The 26,470-nt window shown below is 39.7% G+C and overlaps 1 protein-coding gene across 4 annotated transcripts in view; it reads right to left on the bottom strand.

The window, feature by feature from the left end:
- The window catches only part of stau2 (staufen double-stranded RNA binding protein 2), a 95,175-nt gene that overhangs the window by 24,842 nt on the left and 43,863 nt on the right, over positions 1–26,470 (bottom strand). For all 4 annotated transcript variants that reach the window (XM_086151238.1, XM_086151241.1, XM_086151240.1 and 1 more), the window contains exons 10-13: positions 24,166–24,294; positions 23,418–23,475; positions 15,874–16,232; positions 5,903–6,016 (exon numbers count right to left, since the gene is read on the bottom strand). In XM_086151238.1, the coding sequence (XP_086007364.1) occupies positions 5,903–6,016; positions 15,874–16,232; positions 23,418–23,475; positions 24,166–24,294 (660 nt within the window). The remainder of the gene's footprint in view (positions 1–5,902; positions 6,017–15,873; positions 16,233–23,417; positions 23,476–24,165; positions 24,295–26,470) is intronic.

Below are 26,470 nucleotides of genomic sequence, written 5' to 3'. Positions count from 1 at the left end.
AGATATATGTAACAGGGAGTAATGGCTTATGATTGCTAAAATTAATTCCAAGCCAAAACGGTGGACATGTTGCAACAACACATTTGGCTTCAAGCAAACCAAGATTATTTTTTTTTCCTTGCAGGCTCACATGGTTTTGGCAGATGGCACTAAGTAAACTGCACATCAGGATAAAAAGCTCTATAACTCCCAGAAATACTGTCCCTCCAGGGACGTCTGCACAAGGGTAAAGATTATGGCATCTATGCACCGTGGTGTGTGTTTCAGGTTAGGTGTTTCTATGTTTGCACTTATTTATAATTAGGTGTGTTACCCTGTTACATTCACAAATAGCACCTCAACTCAGTACCTCTGATCAATAATGAAAACAACACAAACATTTTAATATTTCTGCATGGAAGAGCAGTGATAAAGTCTCGAGGTATTTAACATCCTGCCACTGACTGAAGGAACACTGAGTTTTTTAGATTTTAAATGTGCATGTAAAACAGCTTAAACTAAAATGTCTGTTAGTTCCAAGTGCAAGTGGAAATATTAATTACCGGTGGCAATTGTTTGCATGAAGGGTTACTCGCATTATTGCCACTCCTCTTTAAATGGTTGGCAGATTAACTCGCCAGAGAGGAAATGACATCTTTTTGATCTGTGTAACAACAAAAAGTAATTTTGTGCAAAAGACAGTAAAACAGCTTAGCATGGCGTGAAAAGTGAACCATATGTTTTTAGGACATTAAACACATTTTTGACCAGCAGGAGGCGATGACACTGGCTCCAGAAATATAATGGAAAAAGGAAATGACAAAGTCTCATCTCAATGAAGTTTGCACTAATGTGTTTATAGTACCCCTATATCATTTCGAGATTCCACCATAGCACGATATTCCATTGGTTGGTTTGGATCCCTCGATATAGCAAGGTTTTGTTAGTACACGGACTTAATGACTTGTACATTTGAGATCTATCAGTCTGAAATCAACTTTTATTACTGCTTTGCTTAGTTGATTTTTCTAAGTTAATAAAATACAATCATTTAGAATACAGTCATTATGGAAGACGCCTTTATCCAAAACAACCTGCAGTTAAGATGCCAGGGATTGAACCCAGGACCTTATACATGCAAAGCATGTGCAATACCACTGAGCTACACATTCAATGAAGAAACTTGAGAAGATACAGTTTTTTCAAAACTCATAAGGTAAGTTTGATTTCTAACATTGCAGCAACTTACAACAGGTCAGAGGTCAGTGAAAAGGTCAGAGGTCAGTGACGCAATAATGGTCCATCTCTATGCTAAATAAAAACAGATTATTCAAATCTGCAGCTAAACCCACCCTCCCGAAAACAGCCCCAACACAGATAAAAACATTTCTTTTTAGCCAACGTGGCTCGTAAAACATTGCGTCATGGGCCATCAAGAGGTGTGGAGAGGATGTCCTTTGCCTGTTGATCATTATCAACTGCTCCAGTCTATTGGACAATCTCCATGAGAGTACAGTTACTGGGACAGGAACTTCCCTATGATTTACAATGACACAGACAGGAGGCACCACACATTTGTGTGTATCTGTGTGTTCAGTGTCCAGGAAAGGTTTATCAAGAAATTTCCCAGCCCAACTGACTTTACAGTATCTGATTGCAAACATTAAAGTGCAAAGTATGTGTTTGTGCATGAAAGTATGCCAAGGCCAACATGCGGCACTGAAAGCACGTGGAACTTCACAAAACTATTAATTAGCAACTCAAACACTGGCTTTACCTACCTGAATGCAGCTGGCTAGCTGAGACAGTATTCATTCTGCACTGGTTATGTTTAGGATCCCACTAATTTCTATGACCTCACATACTATTTGAAATACAAAACAAAAACAACTTAAGCCTGTATGCTGAGCAGCTGCTACAACTGAGGATATAGATTATAAAGATTTGATCAACAGCAGTATGATACTGATTATTTGTTTGATACTGGTGTTCTTGAAAACAATTCTGGATATCAAAAAAGAACATTATGAAAACAATGAAGCTTTTATAGTATCTATGATTATCAAATGATCGCTTAATCAGAAGACTTTATTCCAATTAAGGACAATGCGTTTTAGACTCGTTCCCTGTAAACATCAAGTCTCTTTTCAATTATGACAAACACTCATCTAACATCCCAAAAAATCTGACAGTATTACTGCGTATTCTGCAGTACTGTATATAAATCAGTAATATAAATCATTGTCAGCTTTCAAAATGAGAACTTTGCAAAGTACTCATGTGGTCGTCTCTCACCATCTTGTTTTGCCTGCGATCCACACAAAACTATAACTTACTTGCAAAGCAGGAGTCAGGACTCTAATTTTACTCAGCAAATGGACCACATATGTTAAGTATTTAATGCAGCCGGAGCATAACATATGCCTGCAGCCAATTTTTTTGCATCCAAAGTGTATCAGATGATGCAAGTTAAATTTCTGTGAAAAGAGAAGTGCTAGTCTTACATTAGTAGGCTAATACGAGGAGGATTTCATATGCCTCTTTCAAGCGAGAGCCGAAAGCAGTGTCTTAAAAGACAATATCAAAAGCATTTCAAGGATCAGAAAACACTTCTAATTATATAATTCTTTTTAAGAAATTTTATGAGAAGACGAACTCTGTCGATTTGAGATTAGATCTTTTTCAACTGCTTTAGCTTCCTGTTCAGAATAAACAGAGGGCGTGAGTCCTGAAAAAACAATAACGTTCAGTTTTTCAGTGCACACAGGAGTAGGAATGGTTGAATTAGATGATCTAGGAGAGACTGGGGTCTGTTTAGCATTAAAGTTGAGAAAAAAAAACATAAATCATCTCCAATTTCCTTTATGGTCCATTATTATAGCTGTCAATATTGTCGGATAAACATACAACCAGTATTGTTTCAAAGATGGGACCGTTTTGTTGTGGCAAACTTTCCCTGGAATTACAAACTATAAATATCCAATAAATTGATTTCCATACACTTTGCTTAGGCTGAAATTAAAGCAAAAATATCTTCATTTGATGAGTCTAATTGTAATACCCAAGGTATTATCCAATCCAAAACTCAACACTGGTTGGTCCTTGCCAATTTGCCTACTGGGCAGGCAAATGGTTGGACAATTCCAAAGTCTTCATAATAATGCATACTTTATCAATCCCTCATAGGGAAATGTGTTCTCTGCAATTAACCCATCACGGATGAGCCATGAGCAGTAGGCTGCCATCCATCAGTTCAGTGTCTTGCTCAACAACACTTCAACACACTAGGAGGAGCCGGGAATCAAACCAGGAATGTTCGTTAGAAAGACGATTGCTCTACCTCCTGCGCCCCACTGCCCCCACACTGAAGATCAATCCATAGACATCTGAAAAGCCTCCACACCACAGTCAGGCTCCGGTTTGCAGACTTTTCCTCAGCTTTCAACACCATGCAACCTCACATACTGGCTGAGAGGCTGATGACATATGTCCACTTAAACCACCAACTCATCCAGTGGATCATCAGCTTCCTCATCAACAGATCACACAGAAGGTTGTTTAACATCTTCTCTGACACCCTCTTCACCTCTACAACAAGACTACAACCTATCTCCTCTGGTCTTCATCCTCTACAGGGATGACTGCAGGTCCACCCAATGAAACTGCCACCTGGTGAAGTCGGCCGACGACTCCATTCTCCCGTGCTTGCTGTCTGGTCCCTCACTTCACAAACGTTCAGCCCTCCAGGACTTTGTGCACTGGTACGAAGCCTCCTGCCTCAAGCTGAATGTGAGTAAGACCAGGAACATGGTAGTTACCTTCTCCAGTTGACAGAGGCAGTCACCACCACCATCCAGGGGAAACAGTAAAAACAGTGAAGGAGTACAGATACCTAGGCACCGTCTTTGACAAAACCATGGTCTGCTGTAAAATCATTGGCCACCTGTCAGATCTCTCTCCCATCTCCATGACCAACTAACTATAAGGATAGCCAATAGAATCCTTGAGGATCCATCCCACATCCTGTCGCTGGCATTTGAGTGGCTCCCATCAGGACACAGGCTCTGCGGCAGTGGCTGCAGAACCCAGAAGAGGAGGACAACCTTTGTCCCCAAAGCTGTCCAACTCCTAAACTCCCAACAGCTCCGGGACCTGCCACCCCTCCCTACCCCCAAAGTGGAGTGCTGTTTGTGTTATATTTATTGTATAAATGTAGAGCGCATTGCATAAATGTAGTTTTTCTTCTGCCCATTGTAAAGCCATTTGTAACATATGCAAAGACATTTATACAGATGTATATTTCATTTACAGATGTTGGAGTTAACTTCACTTTTGTTTTTACCTTATTTTTTATTTCATATATTTATGGATGCTGGTTCCATTCTAGGATGCTATGCTACCCCACGTGCCCTCCAATTGCCCCTTGGGGCATTTTCTCTGGTTCTGATTTTGTAATGCTCTTTTGTCACTTTGTAAACTGAAGAGTGCCCAAATTTTGATTCCAAGTTATAATGCTGTGGACACAAATCCATTTCACATGAAAATATGTTTAGGAAATCAAGCAGTGTAATGTAGACGTGGTGTCAGATTCATCAGCATATGTGTGATCCCTTTCCACTGATATACAGACTATGTCAACAAGTGACCCATCCTCACAGCAGTATTCTTTGCCATCATAGTAAACCAAACAAAATGTATGACGCCTTCAGTCCTACTCTGTTCAAGTGTCAGTGTTTGGGGGCTGCTGATGCTGACCCCTTATTGTTAGGTACTCCCTTTGTGGTCAAACTCCTCACTGTACTGAGGAGAGGAAAAAGAAAGGCCTTCTCTAACAGTCGGTCATGCCCCAGTGCTCCTGGCAACAACAGGCCCAGAGGACGCAGACCTGCCTGGCCTATATTGGCTTGGCTCTCAGTTTGCGGTGGCGGCACTAGCCCCCTGTCAGCTGTCCCATTCAGGACAGGGCCAGCCCTTTATTAAAGCTTTGAAGACTGTCGAACAAAGGGGCGTCCTATGTTTAGATGATAGAACGTAAGCAAATGGTTTTCTGCTTGGGCAACACAAGACAAAGAGTCTCATTTTGAATACAGGGAGTAAGCGAGAGGAGGAGTGAGAAAAGGAAAGAGGGAGGGAGAGAGGAGAGGGGGTAAAACAAGTGATAATATTTCATTACGTTACGAGAAGAGGATTATTTTCATTCGTCAAAAATTATTTAGACTGATATATGAGTATGAAAAGGTCATGTTAAAGAAAAATCCCCCGACCCACAATTATTAGGAACAGTTTTGATCCACTGGAGGTAATAAAGCTACAGAGCCAAAGTCACATAATTACGAGACTATCTCAGACCCTTTTTAATTCTCTTTGCAATACATGCTGTATATTAGACATTGCTTGCTAAAGGATGACTTTCGTCACGGTATCAAAGAACATCACTGTTTCATAATACACAGTATTTTGGTTCTACCATACAAAACTGTACTTAATGCACTATCAATACTTACAATTACCCTTACAGAAATGAGAACATTTCTTTTTAAATTACATTTGTAAGTTTGCCAATTTTCTGTTATACTTATAAACATCTGTTCTTCTACACATTTCCCAAAAATCAAACTTTTGACAATGATAAGATGCTAGATATGAAAACCCTTTTTTGTGCAAATTGTTGGACAGTTTTCCACTAGATGTTTCAAGTCACCACCAGCAAAACCCACAAACAAAACTTAACATTTCCCTGAATACAAGATATTGATCCAAAACTGTCAAACCAGACAATACTATGAACTTTCAGATGTGAACTCACGCCAAAACTAAAATCCGCTAACTTATCTTCCGGTTTGATCCATCAATACATGTTACACTCACCCTCCTGTCATCAGAATTCACACACACAAGGACGCGTGCACGCACATATGCATACCTGGTCATGGCTGGCTTGAAGGGTGCTTCCGGTGCCGTGGAAAGTCATTTGCACAGGGGAGAGGGTCAGATAGGTCACAAAATCCTTACCACTCTGTGCATCACTGTATTGCACCTGGAAGGATTAAAAGACAAGACATATGTAGCGCCGTCATTTTTTGGAGAGATTTTCTCTCATGATTTTTTTTTACAGTGTCTGGCTTTAAAGTAAATCTTGTGTGTCTAATTACCAACATAAAGGCTTTGTGGATAATTACTCTAGACCACACATATATGGCAACCAAAGTGCGTATGCCATTGAGGGGTGTTTTGGGGTAGTTATGACATCACTGGTGACCCCTCATCATTGAAAGGTTAACTCTACAGTCATTCCTAAATGCTGTGCAATCACGGCTGTTATGACATGATGCTCCTCTGGGACAGTCTGCTCTTGAGATCCAAGGGCTATGTTAATATTGCCTGCCTGTCTGGCCTACTTCTCACTGGATTTTATTCTGTGCATGTGCATCTATTTGCATGTGTATGTCTGTGCATGTGTTTTCCTGCCCTACTTATGCCCAGGACAGCTGCAGGCATCTTACTAAATGGCACAAATATCTGAGAGAAGGACTGAGAGAAGAGAAACATATGAAGGGGACAAAGACAATGAAAAACAAAACCCAAAACATTACTGAGTGAAATTGCGTTATGCCAGTGTCAGTGTGGTCAGCTAACAGATGTGAAGGACCAAACCAAATGCTTATCTTGCAGATACCAAAATGCAAAATAATCCATACCTGTAAAAGATACCCCGCCCACACACACACAAACATATATATGAAAATATGAATTGGATCAGTGACTGAAACACACAATAATACACACATCTCCATTAATGACTGATTCCCATAACAGCTAATATTTCACAAAGCAAACCATTGTTTAGATTACACCACAAACTGTGGCTGAAGTTTATTTATTGGCCAGGGTGTTTGAATATATCAGGAAAAAAATGCTCTTGAGTGCTTTTTTCCCCTTTGTGTATCTTTCCTCAATGAATCCAAATGTTCCCTAATCTAGCTTAGTTTTATTGGTGATCTTGTGAACCCCTCTGCATATATGCATGTTACACACACATTTCTCATTCACTTGTCTGCATATATGGATGTCATGCATGTAAACAGGGACAGACGCATGGACGCAGGCACGCATGTACACACACACACACGCACGGGTGTATATGAACTGTGACTAAAAGCTTTTAGGGCAAGGTGTGAATGTGTGATTTTCCCTCTAAATGAATTATGCTCATATGTGGTAAAGTGCATGTGCAATAAAACCTGCCACACACGTTGGATTGCTCCAACAAGACCACTTATCTATTAAAAGATGCATTAATGCACAAAGAAATATCAATTATTACCAGTAGTCATGCAACCAAAAAATATATATGTTGAGTTGCATAGTTACAAAAGTATAAAAGTGGATGTGCCGAGTCTCACTCACTTACACTCTTATCTATCTTATACACATGCACACAGACACAGACACACACACACACACACACACACACACAAATAATGGAATACTATCTGTTATGAGCATCAAAGCTGAATAAAGTGTTAAGCAGAAAAAGCGTCTGACAAGTTAATCTCTAATAAAGTCTCCAAACTTCATAAGGAAAAAGTAAGAGGAGGAAGACAAAGTTTGAATAAACATGTTTTATGTCTGCTGGCATTAAAATGTTATGAGGATGACTGCCTAGTAAAACAAAAACTATTCAAGAACCCTGAAAGATTGTAATCAGAGTTACAATCCAGATTTCTAATGAAATTCAATCTCAATTTGAAAAAAAAAAAAAAAAAAAAAAAAAAAAAGGAATCAGCAGTGATGGGAATCTTTGTATTTGTATGATAGTCTGATGCACTGTTTTTTTTCAGGCATCATACAGGCCTGTGGATAGGAGCCTGTGATGTATGGTGCAATCATGCTGTCTGATCATCAGACACTCCACTTGCTTCATCTATTCTGGGATGTCAGGACTCCAGCTGAGGGTGAGGTTCTTCAGTGGTGTACAAGGAAACAGACATACCGTCTCCCTCCCTCACAAAAGAGATTTATATCTGTGTATATAAGATTTCTAATAATTCTCAACTTAACCTTGAATCTATGAGTTTTATAATGTGTGCATATTCAGAAAATGGAACAAATCAATGACAAAACATATTTGGGTATGATGGCAGATGATGAAAAGGAGGTTCATCCTGATGAATACATCTACGAATGGGACTTTTGATCATCATGACATATATTACACAATATACATCTCTGACGTTATTCCTTTCTCTCTCTCTCTTTCTCACACACGCACGCACGCACGCACGCACGCACGCACGCACGCACGCACGCACGCACGCACGCACACACACACACACACACACACACACACACACACACACACACACACAATAATGGACTGTATGAATGTATAAATAAACATCACATGCACCAACCACTAGCCAATGTCTGAATGAAACAGTAAATTTGGCAGGCCACCAATCATCACCTGGAGGTGTTTCTTTCATGGTGGCTTGTATAAAATAGTGAAAGTTCCTGATTATTTTGTAGATTTACCAGCAACTCTGACCTGCAGGCAGGGAAGATAAGTAGCCTGGTCTGTCAGCATCAAAGTCGATTGTGGTATCTTCTTATTTGTAATGATTTGGCAGGCACTGACATGAGGAGCATTTAAAAAAACAATCTGTCTTTTCTATCATCCAGTCGGTCTGTTTTGAGTGCATGTTTGTATGCATCTGCGAGTGCATGCATTCTAAACAGGCCTAACTAATCATCCCAGGTTCCAACTCAGAAAACAGCCTCTAATCCACTTCCTTTAGAGACAAAGAGGCAGGAGAGTTACGCAAGGCCTGCGATTGATCGGCGGCACTAATGTGGAACGACCTCTGACATCTGGCTTCTAAAGCTCCTGGCTCCTCCTCAAATGCTCCTCTTCATCCGAACAAACACGAACATGCACAAACTAAAAAGCGATCACAGTCATAGTTGCCATGTAGACATGCTCAAATTTATGTTAGCCTCACAACTATGCATGTGGAGACACTTAAACATAAATAAAAAGGCACTAAAGTATAGGCGGCACACAAATTCAAGATCATGTTGCACAACACTGTCATGGAAAGCCATACCTGGTTATGCCATCCATGAAATATCTTTAGAAATCCCTCAACAAGGAAAAATGATTCACATTCAGGTGAAGTTTTTCCACAATCTACTACATACTTAATTGCATAACAAAGTCATATGCAAAATCTGGTAAATAACAATCAATAACAATTCAACTGAGGCAACTTAGTTTAAGCCCAGAAAGAATTGATTTTTGCATTTTTACATGAAATAGAAAATCTGATTTTATTATCCAAATAGTTATTCAGATTTGGTTATAATAAAATATGTGATATCACAGTTTGCACATACATTACTCTTACAATTACATTCTTGTGTTGATGGCAAAAAAGTGAATGGCTAAATGCTAATATTGTCTTACATGCTTCCCTTTTCTTTTTCACAATTTTTTACTTTGCACAGGATAAAATATAAAATAAGAAAAAGAAAGAATTACATAATCTAAACAACACAAATCTATGTCAGTATCACATAATAGGTAACTCATTATTGCTACACATCTGTATCTCCCAGCAAGTCACAGCCTCCTGAAGTTATTTTTTACTATTATCATATCACCATTTATATTTTTACAACACACCCACCTAAATCCACAGAACATATATAGAGCAGCACCAAGGGCTCGATTGAAGCTTAAAAGTAGTGGGAAATATGGAAAGTACATTGACTTAATGATAATCACCATCTTAGCTGAGAAACCCTGTCAGCGTTGGTCAGAAGCAATTAGATGACCATTGTGAACTACTTCATTTAGGAACCCTGGGGTCAAAGAAGTCAACTATATTGTACATATACATTTCAAGTCTCTTTATAGTGAGAGGTTGAGGACAAGTACAGCCGACAATCAAGTGTGCTATGTTGAAGTCTACTGAGAAGAGTACAAAAGTCAGTGTATGCCATTTAGAAGCTAAAGTTTATACTTCCAGCATTGGTGTAATTAAGAACGTGCTGTAGTCATACGGTAACCGCAGATAACATGGTGTCAATGTACATGGGGTTGGTCTGCAATCTTAACTATAAGATAAAGACAATAATGGCCCCCATCAAAAAAACAAAAGGTTGACATTGGTGGAATTACCCTTTATTCCTTCAGCAGATGGAAAAACGAGAATCTTTTCAAGAAAGAAAAAGACACATGTGACTCATAGTGACTTTTTCTTTAGAGATTCAGACTAATGTGCAGGGTCATACTTCATAATTTACTTTTGGCTTTGTGCAAAGGTAATGTACTGTAAACGCCCGTGTCTCATGACAATTTGAGGTTTTACAAACAATTATGCAGGGGAAACTTTCCTGGTCCAGTCACAGGTGCAGCAATTTCCTGAAGTCGACAAACATCTCTAAAACTCCAGCGCTAAACACATGCAAAGATTTCCTTGGATCTCATGGAGCGTCTGCTGGTTGCCTGGTCTGTGCATAATGATTCTAATACTCTAGTAATCGTCAGAAAATCATGGAGGGTTGAAAAGAATAATCACCCCATGATGCAACATTTGGTTTCTCTAGGGAAACAAAACATTTGAGATTAAGATTAATTTTTGTTTGCTTTTATTGCCATTCTTAGTTGTGTTTAACACAATATCCAGAGACTGGGCACTGAAAATGGATATTATCCATCATTAAACTATGATGAAAACACTTGGGACACAGCAGAAAAAGCTTGCTCTGTAGAGAGGAAGTCTGAACTGGTGAAAGAATGCAGGCAAAAGTTTTTTTTTTTTCTGAGAACCGCAGCCAGGGTGCAGATAATGAAGAGAACTGTTTGGATTCCAAACAAAGTGCCAGGTTAACACACCCTCCATCTCCCCAAGAAGAACTACGCTGGCACATAACAGCTATCACTGCCTAGTGTTGAGAACTATAAGAAATATAATCAACACTATCAAAATACAACTGATGAAGAAAAGTACAACAAAAGCAAAGAGTATGCTGCATACAGTATTTAAATTTGCAATATGCTGTTTTGGCTCTAAAGTATTTGTGATTTAAAGGTTTGGAAATGGGCTTGATTGTGCTGCAAAAACATCATCACTCAGTTTTGCCAAACACATAGACGCAGGCAGACGCACCAACACGCACACAGAGGGCCACCATGTAAGCAGAGAGACTGTGCGCCGGGCCAGTACTGCATTAACGGTCTGATTTATACCACCGACAAAACTTGTTTTCGAAGATTGCTGTTCACACAAATATGCTACAGAGCGCAGCTGGAAGCCATCATCCTGCCGCAAAAATCAAATGCGGTGGGATTAGTCTTCCTGAAATGTATTTTCTAACGTAAATCCAAGAGTAAACAGATAGAAGGGGAATGATATGATGACAAGAAGGTTACTGTCTTTAAATGTTGGGACCAGATCATGTCTTTGATGTTGATATAGCGAGATGAGACGCAGCAAAGGAAGGAAGGAAAAAAGATGGTAGAAAGAGAGGAAAAAAAGAGGATAGCAACTGCCAGGCAGGGCACAAAAAGTGGTCGGCACCATTGAAGTGGTTTTTCTACATTGCCGAAGAAGGAAGCGGAGGGACAGAAGACCAAACAATGTGAAAGTGTGAGAAATCTCGGGAACTGCACTGAAGAGATATCAACACCAGCCACCCGCCAAGGATAGTGTTTTTATTAACAGGGGATTTTCAACTGATTCCAGCACAGAAAGGAGTATAGGCCTCTTTCTGCTCTTAGTCAATTTCCCAGGATGGCCTGAGATGGTCAGATAATATAAGCATCGATTGCTATCTTTCCTCTGTGTTATTGCTTATTAATTTAGCAGGTGGACAGAACTGATGTACTAGATACCATACAGTCCTTTTGGACACAGCCTGGGAATGTTATATACGATGTCCATATGCAGTACGAAATCCTCTGCTTATAAATGCTGCAATATCCTGTCCCACTTATAGATAAGATCTTAACCATATGGATCGGTAAATGGCTTGTAATTCTTTAATATTGAACTTAATAGTGATCTTGTGGGTCAGCTGTGATTTAAAGTATGGCTGCCCTCTCCGAATGAAACAGTGAGAACTAATTATATGTTTGCTTAGGCTGGGTTTTATTCCTACAATCAAAATTCTACAAGTGAACTCAGATCTATACTACTCACTCCAAGCATTTTGTCAGTCTTTCCATTACAAATCCCAAAACAAAGCCTCAGGAAAGTTGTAAATTAAGCTGAAAAGGTGCTTGTTTTATGATACTTGCCAGTTATTTAGTAATATGGCTTACACTATGAAAGTTAAGAAATAATGAGATACTTGATTTTTGTATCACATTGTGTATGGTATGTTAGCTTGTTTATACTGTAGCCCTATTTTGCTGTGGACGACATTCATTATTTCATCATCAAGTTATTCACAGATAAAATAGTATAATACATGGCTACACTGTTCTTTTCTTCAATATTGATCCACAAACACACCACAGATCTTTGCATTTGAAACCAGTCTTTCATCCACACTTCCTCTCAGCAGTCTTCATTTATAGGATCACTGTGAAATCACTGCAATTATACTTTTCTACATTGACACTTATACAAGGACTGCATTTTTAATTGTCCAATCTTTTTATACTCAATGACCATGCACATTATGTAAATGTATCGTGAAAAATCAAAAAAAAAAAAAAATGTGTGTGTGTGTGGTGGTTTTGGGGTGAAGTCAGTGATGGCTCTATCAAGTGGCACTCATTTTCTGTTAGGTAAGCTATAGACTGAAACACTGGTGTCTACCTACAAAATACAACAAACCAACTGGTGATATCAATATGTCAATGTGTCTAACTGAGCATTAGCAAAGGAAAAGGAAAAGCTACAGAGGTAATACTTGGGCTGGATATGCACAAAGACTGGAATGTCAATAATCAGTATATCAGAATAAAACAAAAGCGGCTTGCTGGCATCAAGAGTACTGCCCATGCTATGAAACGTGGGATTTTCTACGATGTACTCTAGGACATTTTGAAACAAGTAAGAACAAGGAAAAAATAGTTTTTAAGAATGGCATTTTTGCTAGTGCGAAGAAGAGAGATTTTGGTAGAGCGTATGATATAATCCTCAGCTCACGTTCATCTGAGGTGGGCCAACCTTTACGGTAGATGAACTAGACTATTCTGAAAGAGGCTTGGCAGCCAGGCTTAACAACTTTTATGAGTGTGTGGGCACAAAAAGAGACAGGAAGAATTGGATACGTGGCTCTCACTCAGTACCTCATCCTCAGCCCATGTGTTGTCTATTACCTCCTGCTTCTTTGTTTCTGCCCTACTTCCAGCCCACATACCCACCATGCCAACAACACAGCAGCCAAATTAATAGGAAATACACACACATACAAACACACAGGAATAAGTGCCAGCATCCTTGCTCCAAGCTGGCGTGAGTACAACACACTGTTGCTTATTCAGTCAGTGCTTCCACCACAGGCTATTTTCCAATCAAGTCAAAAGAAGGGCTTAGCAGGTAGGCCTGGGCCTTTGTCTGTGGAGCTGGATGGATGAAACAGACACTATGAGAACATCCTCAGTGCTTGCTTAGTTGCTTTAATCCATTGTTGGGCAGTCACTGTAATCCATTCTCTTGAATATCGTAATTACATTACAAAAACAAAGTTACTAATCAGACCAGGAGATTATTATCCGATTACAAAAAATTCTTATGGCTGAACTAAGTGTTTGTTGTTCAGTGTGGTCGAGAGAAAGCCAACCCTACAAAAAGCAGCTCAGAACATGTCAAGCAAAAAGGAAGACAAGTGATTTTTTTTTTTTGGCAAAAACATTTAAAAATTCTATGGTGGTTTACCCCACAAATACACATAAAAAACATAAACACATGAGCCCCAAAAAGTCGGCCTAACATGACTGTGTAGGCAAGCAGAGGTTCTCATTACAACCCACATGATATGAAACATCCCTTCGATGAAACACATATTGCCTGCATGTCTCAATTACAGCCTGGATACCTCACTTAAAAACACAGTAATACGGAAGTACACTGAGGATGGTGTCCATTTACTCACTTAAATAAATATAAGGATACATAGACAAACACAAACTCAATTTTATAAAATGTAGGTGTTGTTTTGTACATTGAGAAAAAGGAGGTCTTAATTTCTACACAAGCTTATCCAGACTCTTCCATTCCACTAAACAGAACCTGCTGTGTGTGTATATGTGTGCATATGTACAAGTGAGTTTTGGCTTGGCCAGGCAACAAGGCTATCTCAAGTTACCTACACACATGAAGGCTCAGAGCAATAACAAAGGCCTTTCAAAGGAACCCTCAAGCAGGTTAAGATAAAATGTTTTTGCTCAAACTGATAAAAAGCATCTGCAGCTTAAATGAACAGGCACTGGTATCAGTGGCATGTCATGCACCAAAGATCAGCCTGTGCAGATTATAATGGACAACAGGGTGTCGCTCACTTAAGCAGACAGCCACAGAGTGCTGAGACCAAGTGGATCCATGTGTTCTGTGTGTTTGTGTGTGTGTCTCATCCAGCAATGACAGAAGCACCTGCTCACTTAATTGAGGCGAGTCAAGTAATTTACAGGGAGAAAAGAGAAAATCCAAATGGAGTGACGTACATAGTTTATGCGGTATACTGTCACATAAGCCCACTCGTCTTGTTGAAGGAATGCTCTCTCACTCTTTTCCTCTTTGCAATGCTTTTTTTGGATAATGCTGTCTCAATGGCTCTTGTGTGGCTTTAGCTTAAATCACCTGCAACAGGAATGCAGAAGTTTTTGCACAACGAACACTTGTGCATGGAATTTGATAGAGATAGTATAGTGTCTGTCTTTTGTAGTGAGCTTGTGTATATGTGTTTGCAGATCTACTTGTGAGATGTGCAATTTTTCTTCTTAAAACCACACAAGTTGACCAAGACCACACAAAGGGAGAGAGTGTGTGTGCTCGTGGTTGTGTGTGCGTGTAGTGTTGTGTGAATGATGACAAGGACTTATGCTTGGTCACACTCACATCTGCGCTTGTGTGTGTAATGCCTCTACAAATGGATGTCTGCAGAATTTAAATTCTGACTTTTAAGCGTTAACTGATGATATTCCACATTCATGTCCACATTCCACAACTGGAATTGATGTAAAGTGGAAACACTTTCATGTCAGTCAATGTGGAGGCCTCACTGAAGCTGAGCACCAACTGAAAAACTAAAATACTCAAGGAAAAAGGAATAAACGTGTCTTTAAATTTGGGTCGCATCTGCAACATTTCTGATATTGCTGTCATATGCAATATATGTGGGATCTTACAACTGACACCGAGTATGCTGTTGTGATCCAAAGACATGGTGCTTTTCATTGAAAAATAAAAGACAAACAAACAAAAAAGAGTTAGATAATCAGAGAGCATTAGACATGTGATACCAAAACAGATTGAGAATTAATTTGTGGCAAAACCATTCCAGAAAATGTTGAGGAGGTGTATGACTACAAAGAACAATCTAAGGGCAGAACCATTATTTGGATTATAAGTGATAAGTTACTGTTTTAAAGAATGACAGCATAGACACAGTAGTCAAAAAAACTTGTTTTTGTTTTGGCTGACTGAATTTGATTTGAGCTTAACAGGCTTGTGCAAGTTTGATTCATGACTTTGCATTAATTGGTAAGCACAATACATAATTTATAGCACTGATTACACATTATGTAATCACAGCTTAGATTTGTGATAGGATTCCCTTGGGTAGGACACCCAGCTGCATCAACCTAAACCTTTTTTTCATACTGATGCATTTTTGTGGATGGTCAGACACTATGGAAATAGCCTCTCTGTAGCTCACCTGGAAGCCCTGGATGCGAGCCAGGTAGTCCAGCTGCTGTGCGGGTTGCACTGAGACACTGCAGGCAAGGGCCGGGCTCTTTCCCTTAATTGGCAGGGAGGCATCAACGGAAGGTGACTGACCATTTAGCAGCAGCTCCCTGGCCATAGTGGCAGTGGGGCTGGATGAAGAGGATGAACCACTGTAATATGGAGTGTGTCCCGGGGGCAGGGGGGCAGAGCCGGACCCCATGTCTTTGGAAGTCATGTAGTTGATAGAGCCGCTACTGTTGCTAGGGCCTGAGGCGCCGCCCCCCTGCTTCCTGCTGGCCTCCATCTCCTGGTAGACATCAGGGCTGAGATGAAGCAGACCCTTTTGGGCTACAGGAGAAAAGGACAAGGACACATATGAGACCATGACAGGTAGCTTGAGAAGGTTGGAACAGTGACATTCTTAGAGAAATTAGGGAAAATGGTAAAATAGAATGTAAAATGGGACCAACGATAGTGGCGCAATAAAGGTCACATTTGATTAGTGTATTGGGGTACAGGCCAAAAAAATGAAGACATTTCAGAGAGAAAGCATTATGTATCTTACCAACTACTAAGAGCCACACATTTCACTCTTACTCTCTACCAGACAATGCCAGCTTGAGTGTGACCCTATGTGTGCCGAGCTGTGTCCATTTGTGCATGTTGGCTCCTAAACTGACATTCCATCACCACACGTAAATGACAGTTTCATGCGGTTTGGCAGTTCTAAGCTCTATCTAAAGTGTCTGCTAGGAAACACACACAGACTCTCTTTCTCACTGAAACACAAACACAAAGACACAAGTGGGTCATATACCAATATCAACAGAGCAGTTATGATTTCATCACTGATGGGAAACATTGCTGTCAGCTAACTGGAATTCTGCTTCACCTCTAATGCCTTGATTTCAAAGAGGATGCCTGCAACATGATTCTATCCTGTCATTTGCATGGAAGCAAAACAATTTAGTCTTTTGCCCTTTTTCCCTTATTTTTCCCTTGAATCAATTTTATGTGATAGTGGGGGTTTTGTGTACTTCATTGTCTCAACCGTAAAATCTGCTATGTTCCTGGTGTCAAGCTGATGCATTGAACTGGTTTGTAGGAAAAGTACATGAAATCTCCTTATTTTGTCAGATTCATTTATACAAACAGCACAACATCAGGGAAATATGTCCATCACATTTAAACTGTTATGGATGAACCATGAGCAATAGGCAGCCAATAGGTAGAATCCGGGTAGTATTTAAGGGTTCAGTGTCTTGCAAATTAACACTTTAAAAGCTAGAAGGAGCTCAGGAATCGAACCAGGAACTTTTGGTTCCAAGGCAACCACTTTTACCAACTAAGCTACCGCGCCCCTCAACAGATGGCCACCATAATCGCCGGCCCGTGTAATCCTGCATCTTTTTGTAAGCTCATTCAAAAGTAGATTAGATACATATTTTTAGTGGTTCGGCGCAGAGAACCACTTCTTGAATGATTCAATAATATGAGGTATGTGTGGTCGAATTAAAATTATTATCTGCTCCCGTGACAATGACGCAGCTGGTCCTGCTGAACTGAGTTATAATGTCTTTTCAAGCATAGATCACCAGACCTGCCAAGCTCATTCCCTGTCAGATCACAGAGCTTGTGAGAATATGTCAGTGGCTCGAGGAAATGTCCCGTGTGATTTGGATTTGAAAGACCAAGGCATCTTTGTTGTCTGACCAGCTTTTCTTTAACAGGACACAGTCTATTCCAGACGTTCAAGCCAGCTGAGCACAACAGCACTCCAAGAATGTTCTGATCCTGAGCAATGGATGAATCGATTTAGTTTATGTTGGCTTACAACCCTGTGACATCACAATACCAATATTGCCATGACAGGTGGAAGGACAAAATGCCAGTGGATTGAGGTTCAATTCCTTTGTCACTTTATGGCTGCAAACAAAGTGGAAAGAAAAAGTATGAGGTTTGAAAGACAAGAGGAATTGTGAAGGGAGAAAAGAGAAGAAAAGCAAAGGATGAGACTGGAGCCAGTTCAGATGGAAGAGGAGGTGGGGATGAGTGGATCCAAAAACCATGCTAAGTCTCCGAAGCCCAGCCAAGGTCACTTGAGCCAGGAAGACCAGCTGTGTGTGTGTCTATGTTCTTGTTTGTGTGTGCTTACAGTCCAACAGCTGGGATAAAGTGCTGCAGTGAGTGCATGACTGACGGGCTACTTCCTGTTTGAGTTACTATTACCATCACACACTTACATTCACAAACACAAAGTATGGTGCTCTGGGACCCCGTTTTCTAGCAACATCGTTTCTAGCAACTCTGCAGACTGCCTTTCCCTTTATGACTAATAAAGTAGGAGCTAAAGTAAATCCACAAATGCTCACACACACACACACACACGCACACACGCACACATACACACACGCACGCACGCACACACACACACACACACGCACGCACGCGCACGCGCACACACACACACACAAGCACAAATATATACACGCAACATGAAAACAAGTGTAATTGGAATTCAAACTAGCAAATCTTGCAGGTCTCAGCATTTCGAATTTCATGTCAAAACTGTCAAACCTATAAGCCAGAGTCAATATAATAGTTGTGGAAAAGGAGTTTAGGTTGGGTAACCTGAAAAGGGGGAGTGAATATAATCCATGCAAGAGAGGGTGCTGGTCCATTTAAGTGTGTGTGGGTGTGAATGAGGATGTTTGCATGTAGCTGAGCACTTTAAGCTGGTGTCAGATGCTAGTGTCAGAGGTAAGTAAGAGCATGAGAGCGAGAAGGAGCATGAGAGCAAGACAAAGGAGGAGAGTCAGTGGGAATGAATGAATAAGACTGTAAGTGCGATTAAGAATATGAGCAGAGATTTTAGAGTTGTCTACATAGAGTTTAAGCAAGTTAGAAAAAGAGGCAAGAAACCAGAGACGCTTGGAAGTGAGGAATGAAAAAGTGAGGTAGAGTATGTTGGTGGTGCTTGTTCCAGGCAGTTTCGGAGGGGTCCCACCCATACACAGCGTCCGGTGGGCCAGGGGAGCTGGAGGGGAGCCAGAGCCAAGCATGAGACTGATCGAAAACAGATAGGGCCAGAGCCCACTGCTATAAATCACCATAGTGGAGCAAGACCTTCACATAGTTCACACATGCACACAACGCAGACACACATACACACACAAGCACACACATATGCACAGCAGGAAATGAAATGTGGCAACCCGAGTGAAAAGCCTGGCTGCAATACCCATGGGAATAGAAGAGAGAAAAATCACTCCTCTCACTTCTTTTTCTTTTCTCTTGTGCTCCCTTCCTGACTAAGTCACCCTGTTTGTTGGAGCAGTGTACCCAAAGCTCGCAGGGGCAAAGGACAGAACCACAGACATATGAGTTGCAGTTATCTTATTTGGAAGAATAAGTATAGAAGGAAAGTGCAAATAATTTAACAGCTTGTGGCATCTTTACCTAATGTCTTCCATTTTGTCATTATGTGATGAAAAAAATTATGATTCAATTAACTTTTTAGATGAAAGCATAGCAGTTGTGATTCTAGAGTTGAATAACATCGAAACTTGCACAACAACGTTAATCACATTTATATTACACTCCTTTCCTTTGCCAACCAAAAGAAGCTGTTGAAGAAACAGTATGCTGTTTATTCAGCTGTTTTTCTATTGTAAAATATGTCATAAAGAACACATGGGCAAAAATTAACTAAACATCAAGTTTATCTTTGAGCTGCTGGAATATGGCAGTACACCGAATGCCTGGTTCATTTGGTAACATTTTCGACATGATTATTTACTGACATGGTTAATCAGAATGCATTTATCAAAACACAAATAAGACTTCCTGAGACTTTAAAGTAATATATGATAATAAAATGAAAATATAATGTAAAATGGTAAAGAAATAAATATATCCTTTGTGCCCACTGCTATTATATTGTACAACTCTTTTGTTTTTATTCTTGTTAAAAATTAAATCAAGAATAAAAATTGTATTGCCTAATCAGTGTTTATCAAATGACAAATGTTGTAAAATTAGAATGCTACTGCTATGCCTTATTTACTTCTTTTTCGATCATAAATTCTGCAAAGGTATTTAGTTATTTCAAGTATAAATAACAGACAACCTATGTAGTGTCTTCCATGTAGACACTCACATGGAAAACAGATCATCTATTACAATGGTTTATTAATTGCATGTCTATATAATAATCAGAGAACAAAGATTTATGCAAAAGATCAAATGTAGAGTAATATCCTTCAACAACTGGTCTGAATGACAGACAGCAACACCATACTCACTGTTGCAAGAGTTGAGTTCCAATCAGGATATATGTAAACAAGAAAACAAAAATTGGAGATTAGCTTAATCAATCAGCTTAAAATGTTTGAATATGAAAAAAAATAAACATTCCTTCCTTTTTCTAGGCTATAGCCTCTATCAGAAAACTGAAGCTCTGCCAAAGTTCTCACTTATATGTAATTCACGACAGCAAATTCAAATCTAATAGTGTTATTTGTTTGTTTTCCACTCAACTGCTCAACACTGCAGAGACTATTCATCTGTCCTTTAAACTGCTCTTTCTCAAGTTGCTGGCATTAACTTTGCTAGCATTTAGTGCAAAACTGCTTGCTATGTTTCCTTTTGCTAAGCCAAATATAAAACACAGAAATAATGATGCACATAAGTTTGCTTTGGCAATAACATGGTATGAATATTCCATATTACCTTTTTACCTGTATCCCATTAACTTCCTTGATCCCCACAAAGGGTGAAATGAGTACAAAAATATCTACCCTGTAAGACTCTAAAGTCCATGATAACGAATGAAAATAGAAAGTTAAATCTTGAAATAGAGTTGATTTAACTGACTCCATTTTTCTTTAGCCAGTTAAGCAATAGATACAAGTGGTAGAGACCAGCTGCTTCTGACAAAACTCTATCCTTAAGCTTATCATAAAAGGATCTTATCAGTTTTACCTCTTGCTGTAAAATGAAAGGTCCCTTAAGATCAGCACTTTGCCATATAAAATGATTACATAAATCCAGTCATAAAAGTATTTCATATGTGTCTGTTTTAAAACTAGAGAGGATTTTTTTCACCCATCAAATACATCTGTGTCTGGAATGCTGAAAAAACTCAAATCCCACTATGTAGACCACATTGTCTAATTTTGAGTCAAAGGCTTGATTTACACGTCTAGCATACTGCAAAAAAAATATTTGCCGGAATACAAAGAGTTAACAGTGAATTTGAGATATGGTGGTCCTGACACTAATGTCCATGTAACAAGGTAATTTTATTTGACTAGAATTTTTCTTTTTTTCTTTTGCTCTTCATAAAAATATCTGCCTATGACAAATTTGATTCCTGAATGTTGTTGGAGGGGAAAAATATCACAAAAAGAAAAAAAGAACATGACAGAGATTAGAAAAGATTATTTTTAAATAAATAAGGGAATTTTATTTCAATAAAACCAGTTGTAATTGGTTTAAAACTTATTCAACCTCTCAATTTCACATGATGAACACGGTAAAGTTAATTGTAAGACGGTTAAAAAACATTGCAATCACCAGAAAAACTGTAAATAGTGGGAAAACTGAAAGTGCAAGCATTAGCATGTAGCATTTGGTGCCACTCCTTTCAGTGTACACAAAAAACACTCAGGAGCAAATTGGTAAGTTGAAAAATAAAAAATAAATGACAAACAAATATGACAAATAATAATTTTAAATTAAGGCAACACAATAGTCTAAACAGCATTGTGCAGAAAGCCCTTCTTTCCAGCAGAAAATAAATGAAGATTGAGGGATAACGCCAGACATTTGTCACTAAACCTATGATCTTAAATAATTAAATAATTTTGCGATATGTTTTCACAACAAAAGTAACCAAAAAGAACAACAACCAAAATAATAAGCCTCCATTCCAGGGTGGATTCATATGTACTTCTACTAGACAGAGATCATCAGGAGATCAGGCAATCCTACCACACCTGTCTCTGGCCACATCTGTGTTAACACTTGTCTGAGACTGTGGCCACATGTGGCTCAGACCACCTCTGAATATGGTCACAATGATTGGATCGCAATAGACCTTCAAATGTGTCCTACGTGCATTCACACTTGTAATTATGCTCCGTTCAGCCAAGTGATGACAAAGAAACAGGCAACAAGTCATTTGCAATTGAAACCAAAGACATGAGGCCTAAATCTAAGGCCTGAAACCACTGAATGTTGGGGTTATTGCACTAAGAAACAAAGTTAATCCGGCCACAAATTTGTTCAGTGCTCCAGTGATGTGCTGAAATGCCTACTTATAACAGTAGCCCTGAACACGCACGCACGCACGCACGCACGCACGCACGCACGCACGCACGCACGCACGCACGCACACACACACACACACACACACACACACACACACACACACACACAATTCAAGATGACATATTTGTGTCCTGGAGTGCTAGAATGACATTTTAAAGCAATAATTCCACAACAACTTGGCAACAATGTAGCTGGCTGTGTTTGGGGACTTTGTCGCTTTCTTGCCAGACGTCCTAGCATGATATTAGATGTACCCACTCCTGATTGGATAACTCAGGACAAAGCTTATTGTCAGGTCTGACCAGAACCTTGGATATAAATTTTCTCGAGTAACACACATCCAACAAGACATTCTCCACTGTAATCCCTCTTTTCACTGTGATGCTTGCTTTATATTTTAGTGTAAGCAAATATTTCAAATGTTAAATCCTCAAACTCAGAGGAACTTCTCTAAAGTGTGTTTGCAATAGCTTTTTTGTGTCACAGTGATTATAGCTACAGCCTTAGCCATACACTCAAATGAAAAAAACATAGGTAACAGCTGTTACTAAGTGGTTACATTAAAATGTTATCCAAAACTATGGCGGCAAACATGTGAAACGATTCGTTTAAAGAAGTACATTTTCAACCTTTTCCGGTACAAACTGCTGCAAAATGGTCTCTTTGGTGTAGTACAATATTTTGTGATGCTGATTTAGTCACTTCAAAGTCTTTTGTCTGGGATCTTAATCTTATTTTGACTAAAGCTGATATGTGGGGGACCAAACAGCTAAGCCTAAGAGAATCTGTCTTTAGTGCATGGTTCAAAGTGAAAAATCTAAATCCCTCTTATATAGTCATGTCTTAACATGATACCTCCTGCATCAATTAATGTGGGTGGAATATTATGTATATGTGTTTGTGCATCTTTGCTCAGGAAGGCAACGAGGTACGGGGGTCGGGGAGGGGGGGGGACTCCCCGGAGGGCCTCAGTGTTCTGCCCCTGTAAGCCTGTGTGAATGAGCCTGAATTCGCAGGCTCCCCACGAGGACGCACGGCCAATTAAGCTGACAGTCAGAAGCCCATTGACCAGTCACAGAGATTAAACGCTGGGCCATCTCAGCAGCTAAAACCACCTGCGGATAGAGGGAGCAGTGCAGAGACAGAAAAGAGGAGGAGAAGGAAATGGAAAGAGACACACGGAGACATGCGTATACTCACTGTTACTCGTCGCTTCGGTAAAAGACGCCTTTTGTCCATTCCAGCCTTTGTTTTCCATCTGTAGTGACGCAGAGAGAGGGACAGAAAGGGGAGGTAAGAGAGATGTAGATTCTTGAACAGACAGCTTTTTCATGCATGTCAGACAAGTTCCTTCCTTCTGTTTGGGACACAAAGAGATGAACGCTGACAGGAGGGGATGCTTAAGAAGCCTAGTGTCTAGGCCAGCTACTTAATTAGGTTGTTGTCCATGTTTAGTGCCTTGAAAAGGCTCCTACCAATTTATTATTGCTGTTGGGTAACGTATTTGCTCACAAAAACTCACAAATCCAAGTGTGCTTTAAATAACTGAACCAATTCTGATCTGATGGACAGTTGAGATGACCTAGCAGTAAACGAATTAACAAATAATAAAAGGAAAAGAGATGCACAGAGAGAAACAAAGTCACTGCAGATCAGTACAACACAGCCATGTCATTTTAGAGAGATTGAAGTCAATTAAAAATCCATAATAAGTAGGTGGCTGTTAGATGGATAATATTAAAGGATAATTTAAAATGACTAACTCAAAATCCCTGTAGTTTTATTTCTCACCTTGCTGTGATGTGGTAGTGTATTCCAGATTATGATCAAGTCTGTGTTATCACTATAACACAGAACATGTCCAGCTAAACTTGCAACTCACACATCACTTGATTCAATCATAGAGATCAAACACTACTTTTGATGGAGTAAAATCAGAAAATTTTACCTCGGTGGGAGTCTGAGGGACTGTGGAGGCTTTGTATCCTAGCTGAAGCAGCATTGCCTCAGCAGCATTTCGCTTAGCCACCTTCTTGTTGGGTCCTGTCCCTGTGGCAACCTCATTATTCACCTTCACCTATATGTGCACAAATGCAAATGCGTGCACAAAGAAACACAAATACAAAAGAGAAGGACATGGAGGATGATTATATACTCAAATTGACAAGGAATATTTGGACTGCACTTTCTTCTTTCTTTCTTGTTTAGGAAATGATGGATCACTCGATGTCTCAATAAAACCATTTTTAAAAAGGCTCTTTTCTCGGGACATTCCTTTTAGCACTTTTCATTCAACATAAGTGCACATTATTTCATGTTGCAGGCAGAGGAAGTGGCACGCCATTTACATTGAGCAAAAGGTTCCTATTGAAGTATTTTATCCTCCATGATCCCAAAACATTAAATCTGTCTACACATAATGTAAGCAGTTATTTCCCATTGAATATCAGCCCTGTTAACATTATGCAAACAGACACTTACACTGTACAAATAACATTGAGGGAGACTAAGCTTGTGAAGAGCTGGGCCAAACTCCATTTGCTCGGAGTGGTCTGATGTGCTCGTTTAGGGCTACTCTGCATAAATCAAGAGGGGCGCAACATATAAAGACGGGGAAAGCTTTAATAAATGAATATGTGGCCGAATTAAACACAGTCATTTGTTTAAGAATTTCCAGACATGATCAGAGCCTCTGAAGAAATTAATACAAAGTGGAAACATTTCTGTAACTGGCGGTGAGTTCAGACTAAAGATGTGAAAACAGACACTCGTTTCAGCTCTATCGCTTACCAGTAGAAAACAATGCGGAAATTTTAGATGAGTGAGTGGACGGGACAAAAGCACACTTGCAGAGCCTGATGTGTGTGTCAAAGAGGCATGAAGAATAGGTTAGGGGCTGAATTACTGCCTGACGCTAAGAGACGCTCTGTTCTACTTATGAAAGAAGAGGATTATGGAAAAAGAAACAAAGAGTGAGAGTTAGACTGAGGGTGACAGACAGAGAGAAAAGGGGTCGAATGGGAATAAAAGAGAAGATTAACTGCAGAGTTAAAAAGAAATAAATTAAAATTGACAGAATTATGCTGGTTGTTGTATGTTTTTTTTTTTGACATCCTGCGATTGCTGCAGGAGATATAAAATTGTATGTACTATGATTAAACTAACTACAGTGATAAAATTAGTCTAATAATAAGGTATGCACATTAATATCCTCATTTCAACAGTTTTTTAATACTGCGTTAACAGTCATTGATTCAGAACAATAATGTAAAATGCTACAACATGCCGGTTAATTACTTCGGTAAAATTGCAACTTACTAGACTTCAGCTTGAGAGGCCGCAGAGTAATTAAGAAATGAAAGCATGACACTAAAGTATGACTGTAATATTCTTCTTCACCTTTCGGCTTTTCCCTTCAGGGGCTTGCCACAGCGAATCGACTTTCTCCACCTAACCCTATTCTCTGTATCCTCCTCTCTCACACCAACTACCTTCATATCCTCTCCAACTACGTCCATAAATCTTCTCTTTGGTCTTCCTCGAGACCTCCTGCCTGGCAGCTCCAATTCCAGCATCCGTCTGCCAACATATTCACTATCCCTCCTCTGTACATGACTGAACCATCTCAGTCTGGCTTCCCTGACCTTCTCTCCAAAACATGTAACATGCGCTGTTCCTCTGATAGACTCATTCCTGATCCTATCCATCCTGGTCATTCCCAAAGAGAACCTTAGCATTGTCGTCTCTAAGATATCTATCTCTGTCTCCTGTCTTCTGGTCATTGTAACTGTTTCTAGTCCATACAGCATAACTGGTCCAAGCACTGTCTTGTATGCCTTTCCTTTCAATTTGGCTGATAGTCTTCTATCAAATAGTACCCCTGACACTTTTCTCCACCCATCCCAACCTGCTTTAACCCGTCTCTTTACCTCTTTTCCAAACTCTCTGTTGCTCTGGACTGTTGACCCCAAGTATCTGAAATCCTCCAACTTCTTGATCTCCACTCCCTGTAGCCTCACTGTTCCACTTGAGTTCCTCTCATTCACACACATATGCTCTGTCTTGCTGCGACAAATGTCATTCTTCGCCCTTCCAGCGCATAACTCCACCTCTCTAGATTTTCCTCAACCTGTTCTCTGCTCTCACTACAGATCACAATGTCATCGGCGAACTTCATGGTCCATACAGATTCCTGTCTAACCTTATCTGTCAGCCTGTCCATCCCTACAGCAAACAAGAAGGGGGTAAGAACT

This window comes from Fistularia commersonii, chromosome 8, assembly GCF_037954325.1.
Source record: "Fistularia commersonii isolate RoL2024-O1a breed Wild chromosome 8, RoL_Fcom_v1.0, whole genome shotgun sequence".
NCBI lineage: Eukaryota > Metazoa > Chordata > Actinopteri > Syngnathiformes > Fistulariidae > Fistularia > Fistularia commersonii.
The sequence above is the reverse complement of the archived record's forward strand: the minus strand, read 5'-3'. Positions and strand labels throughout refer to the sequence as shown.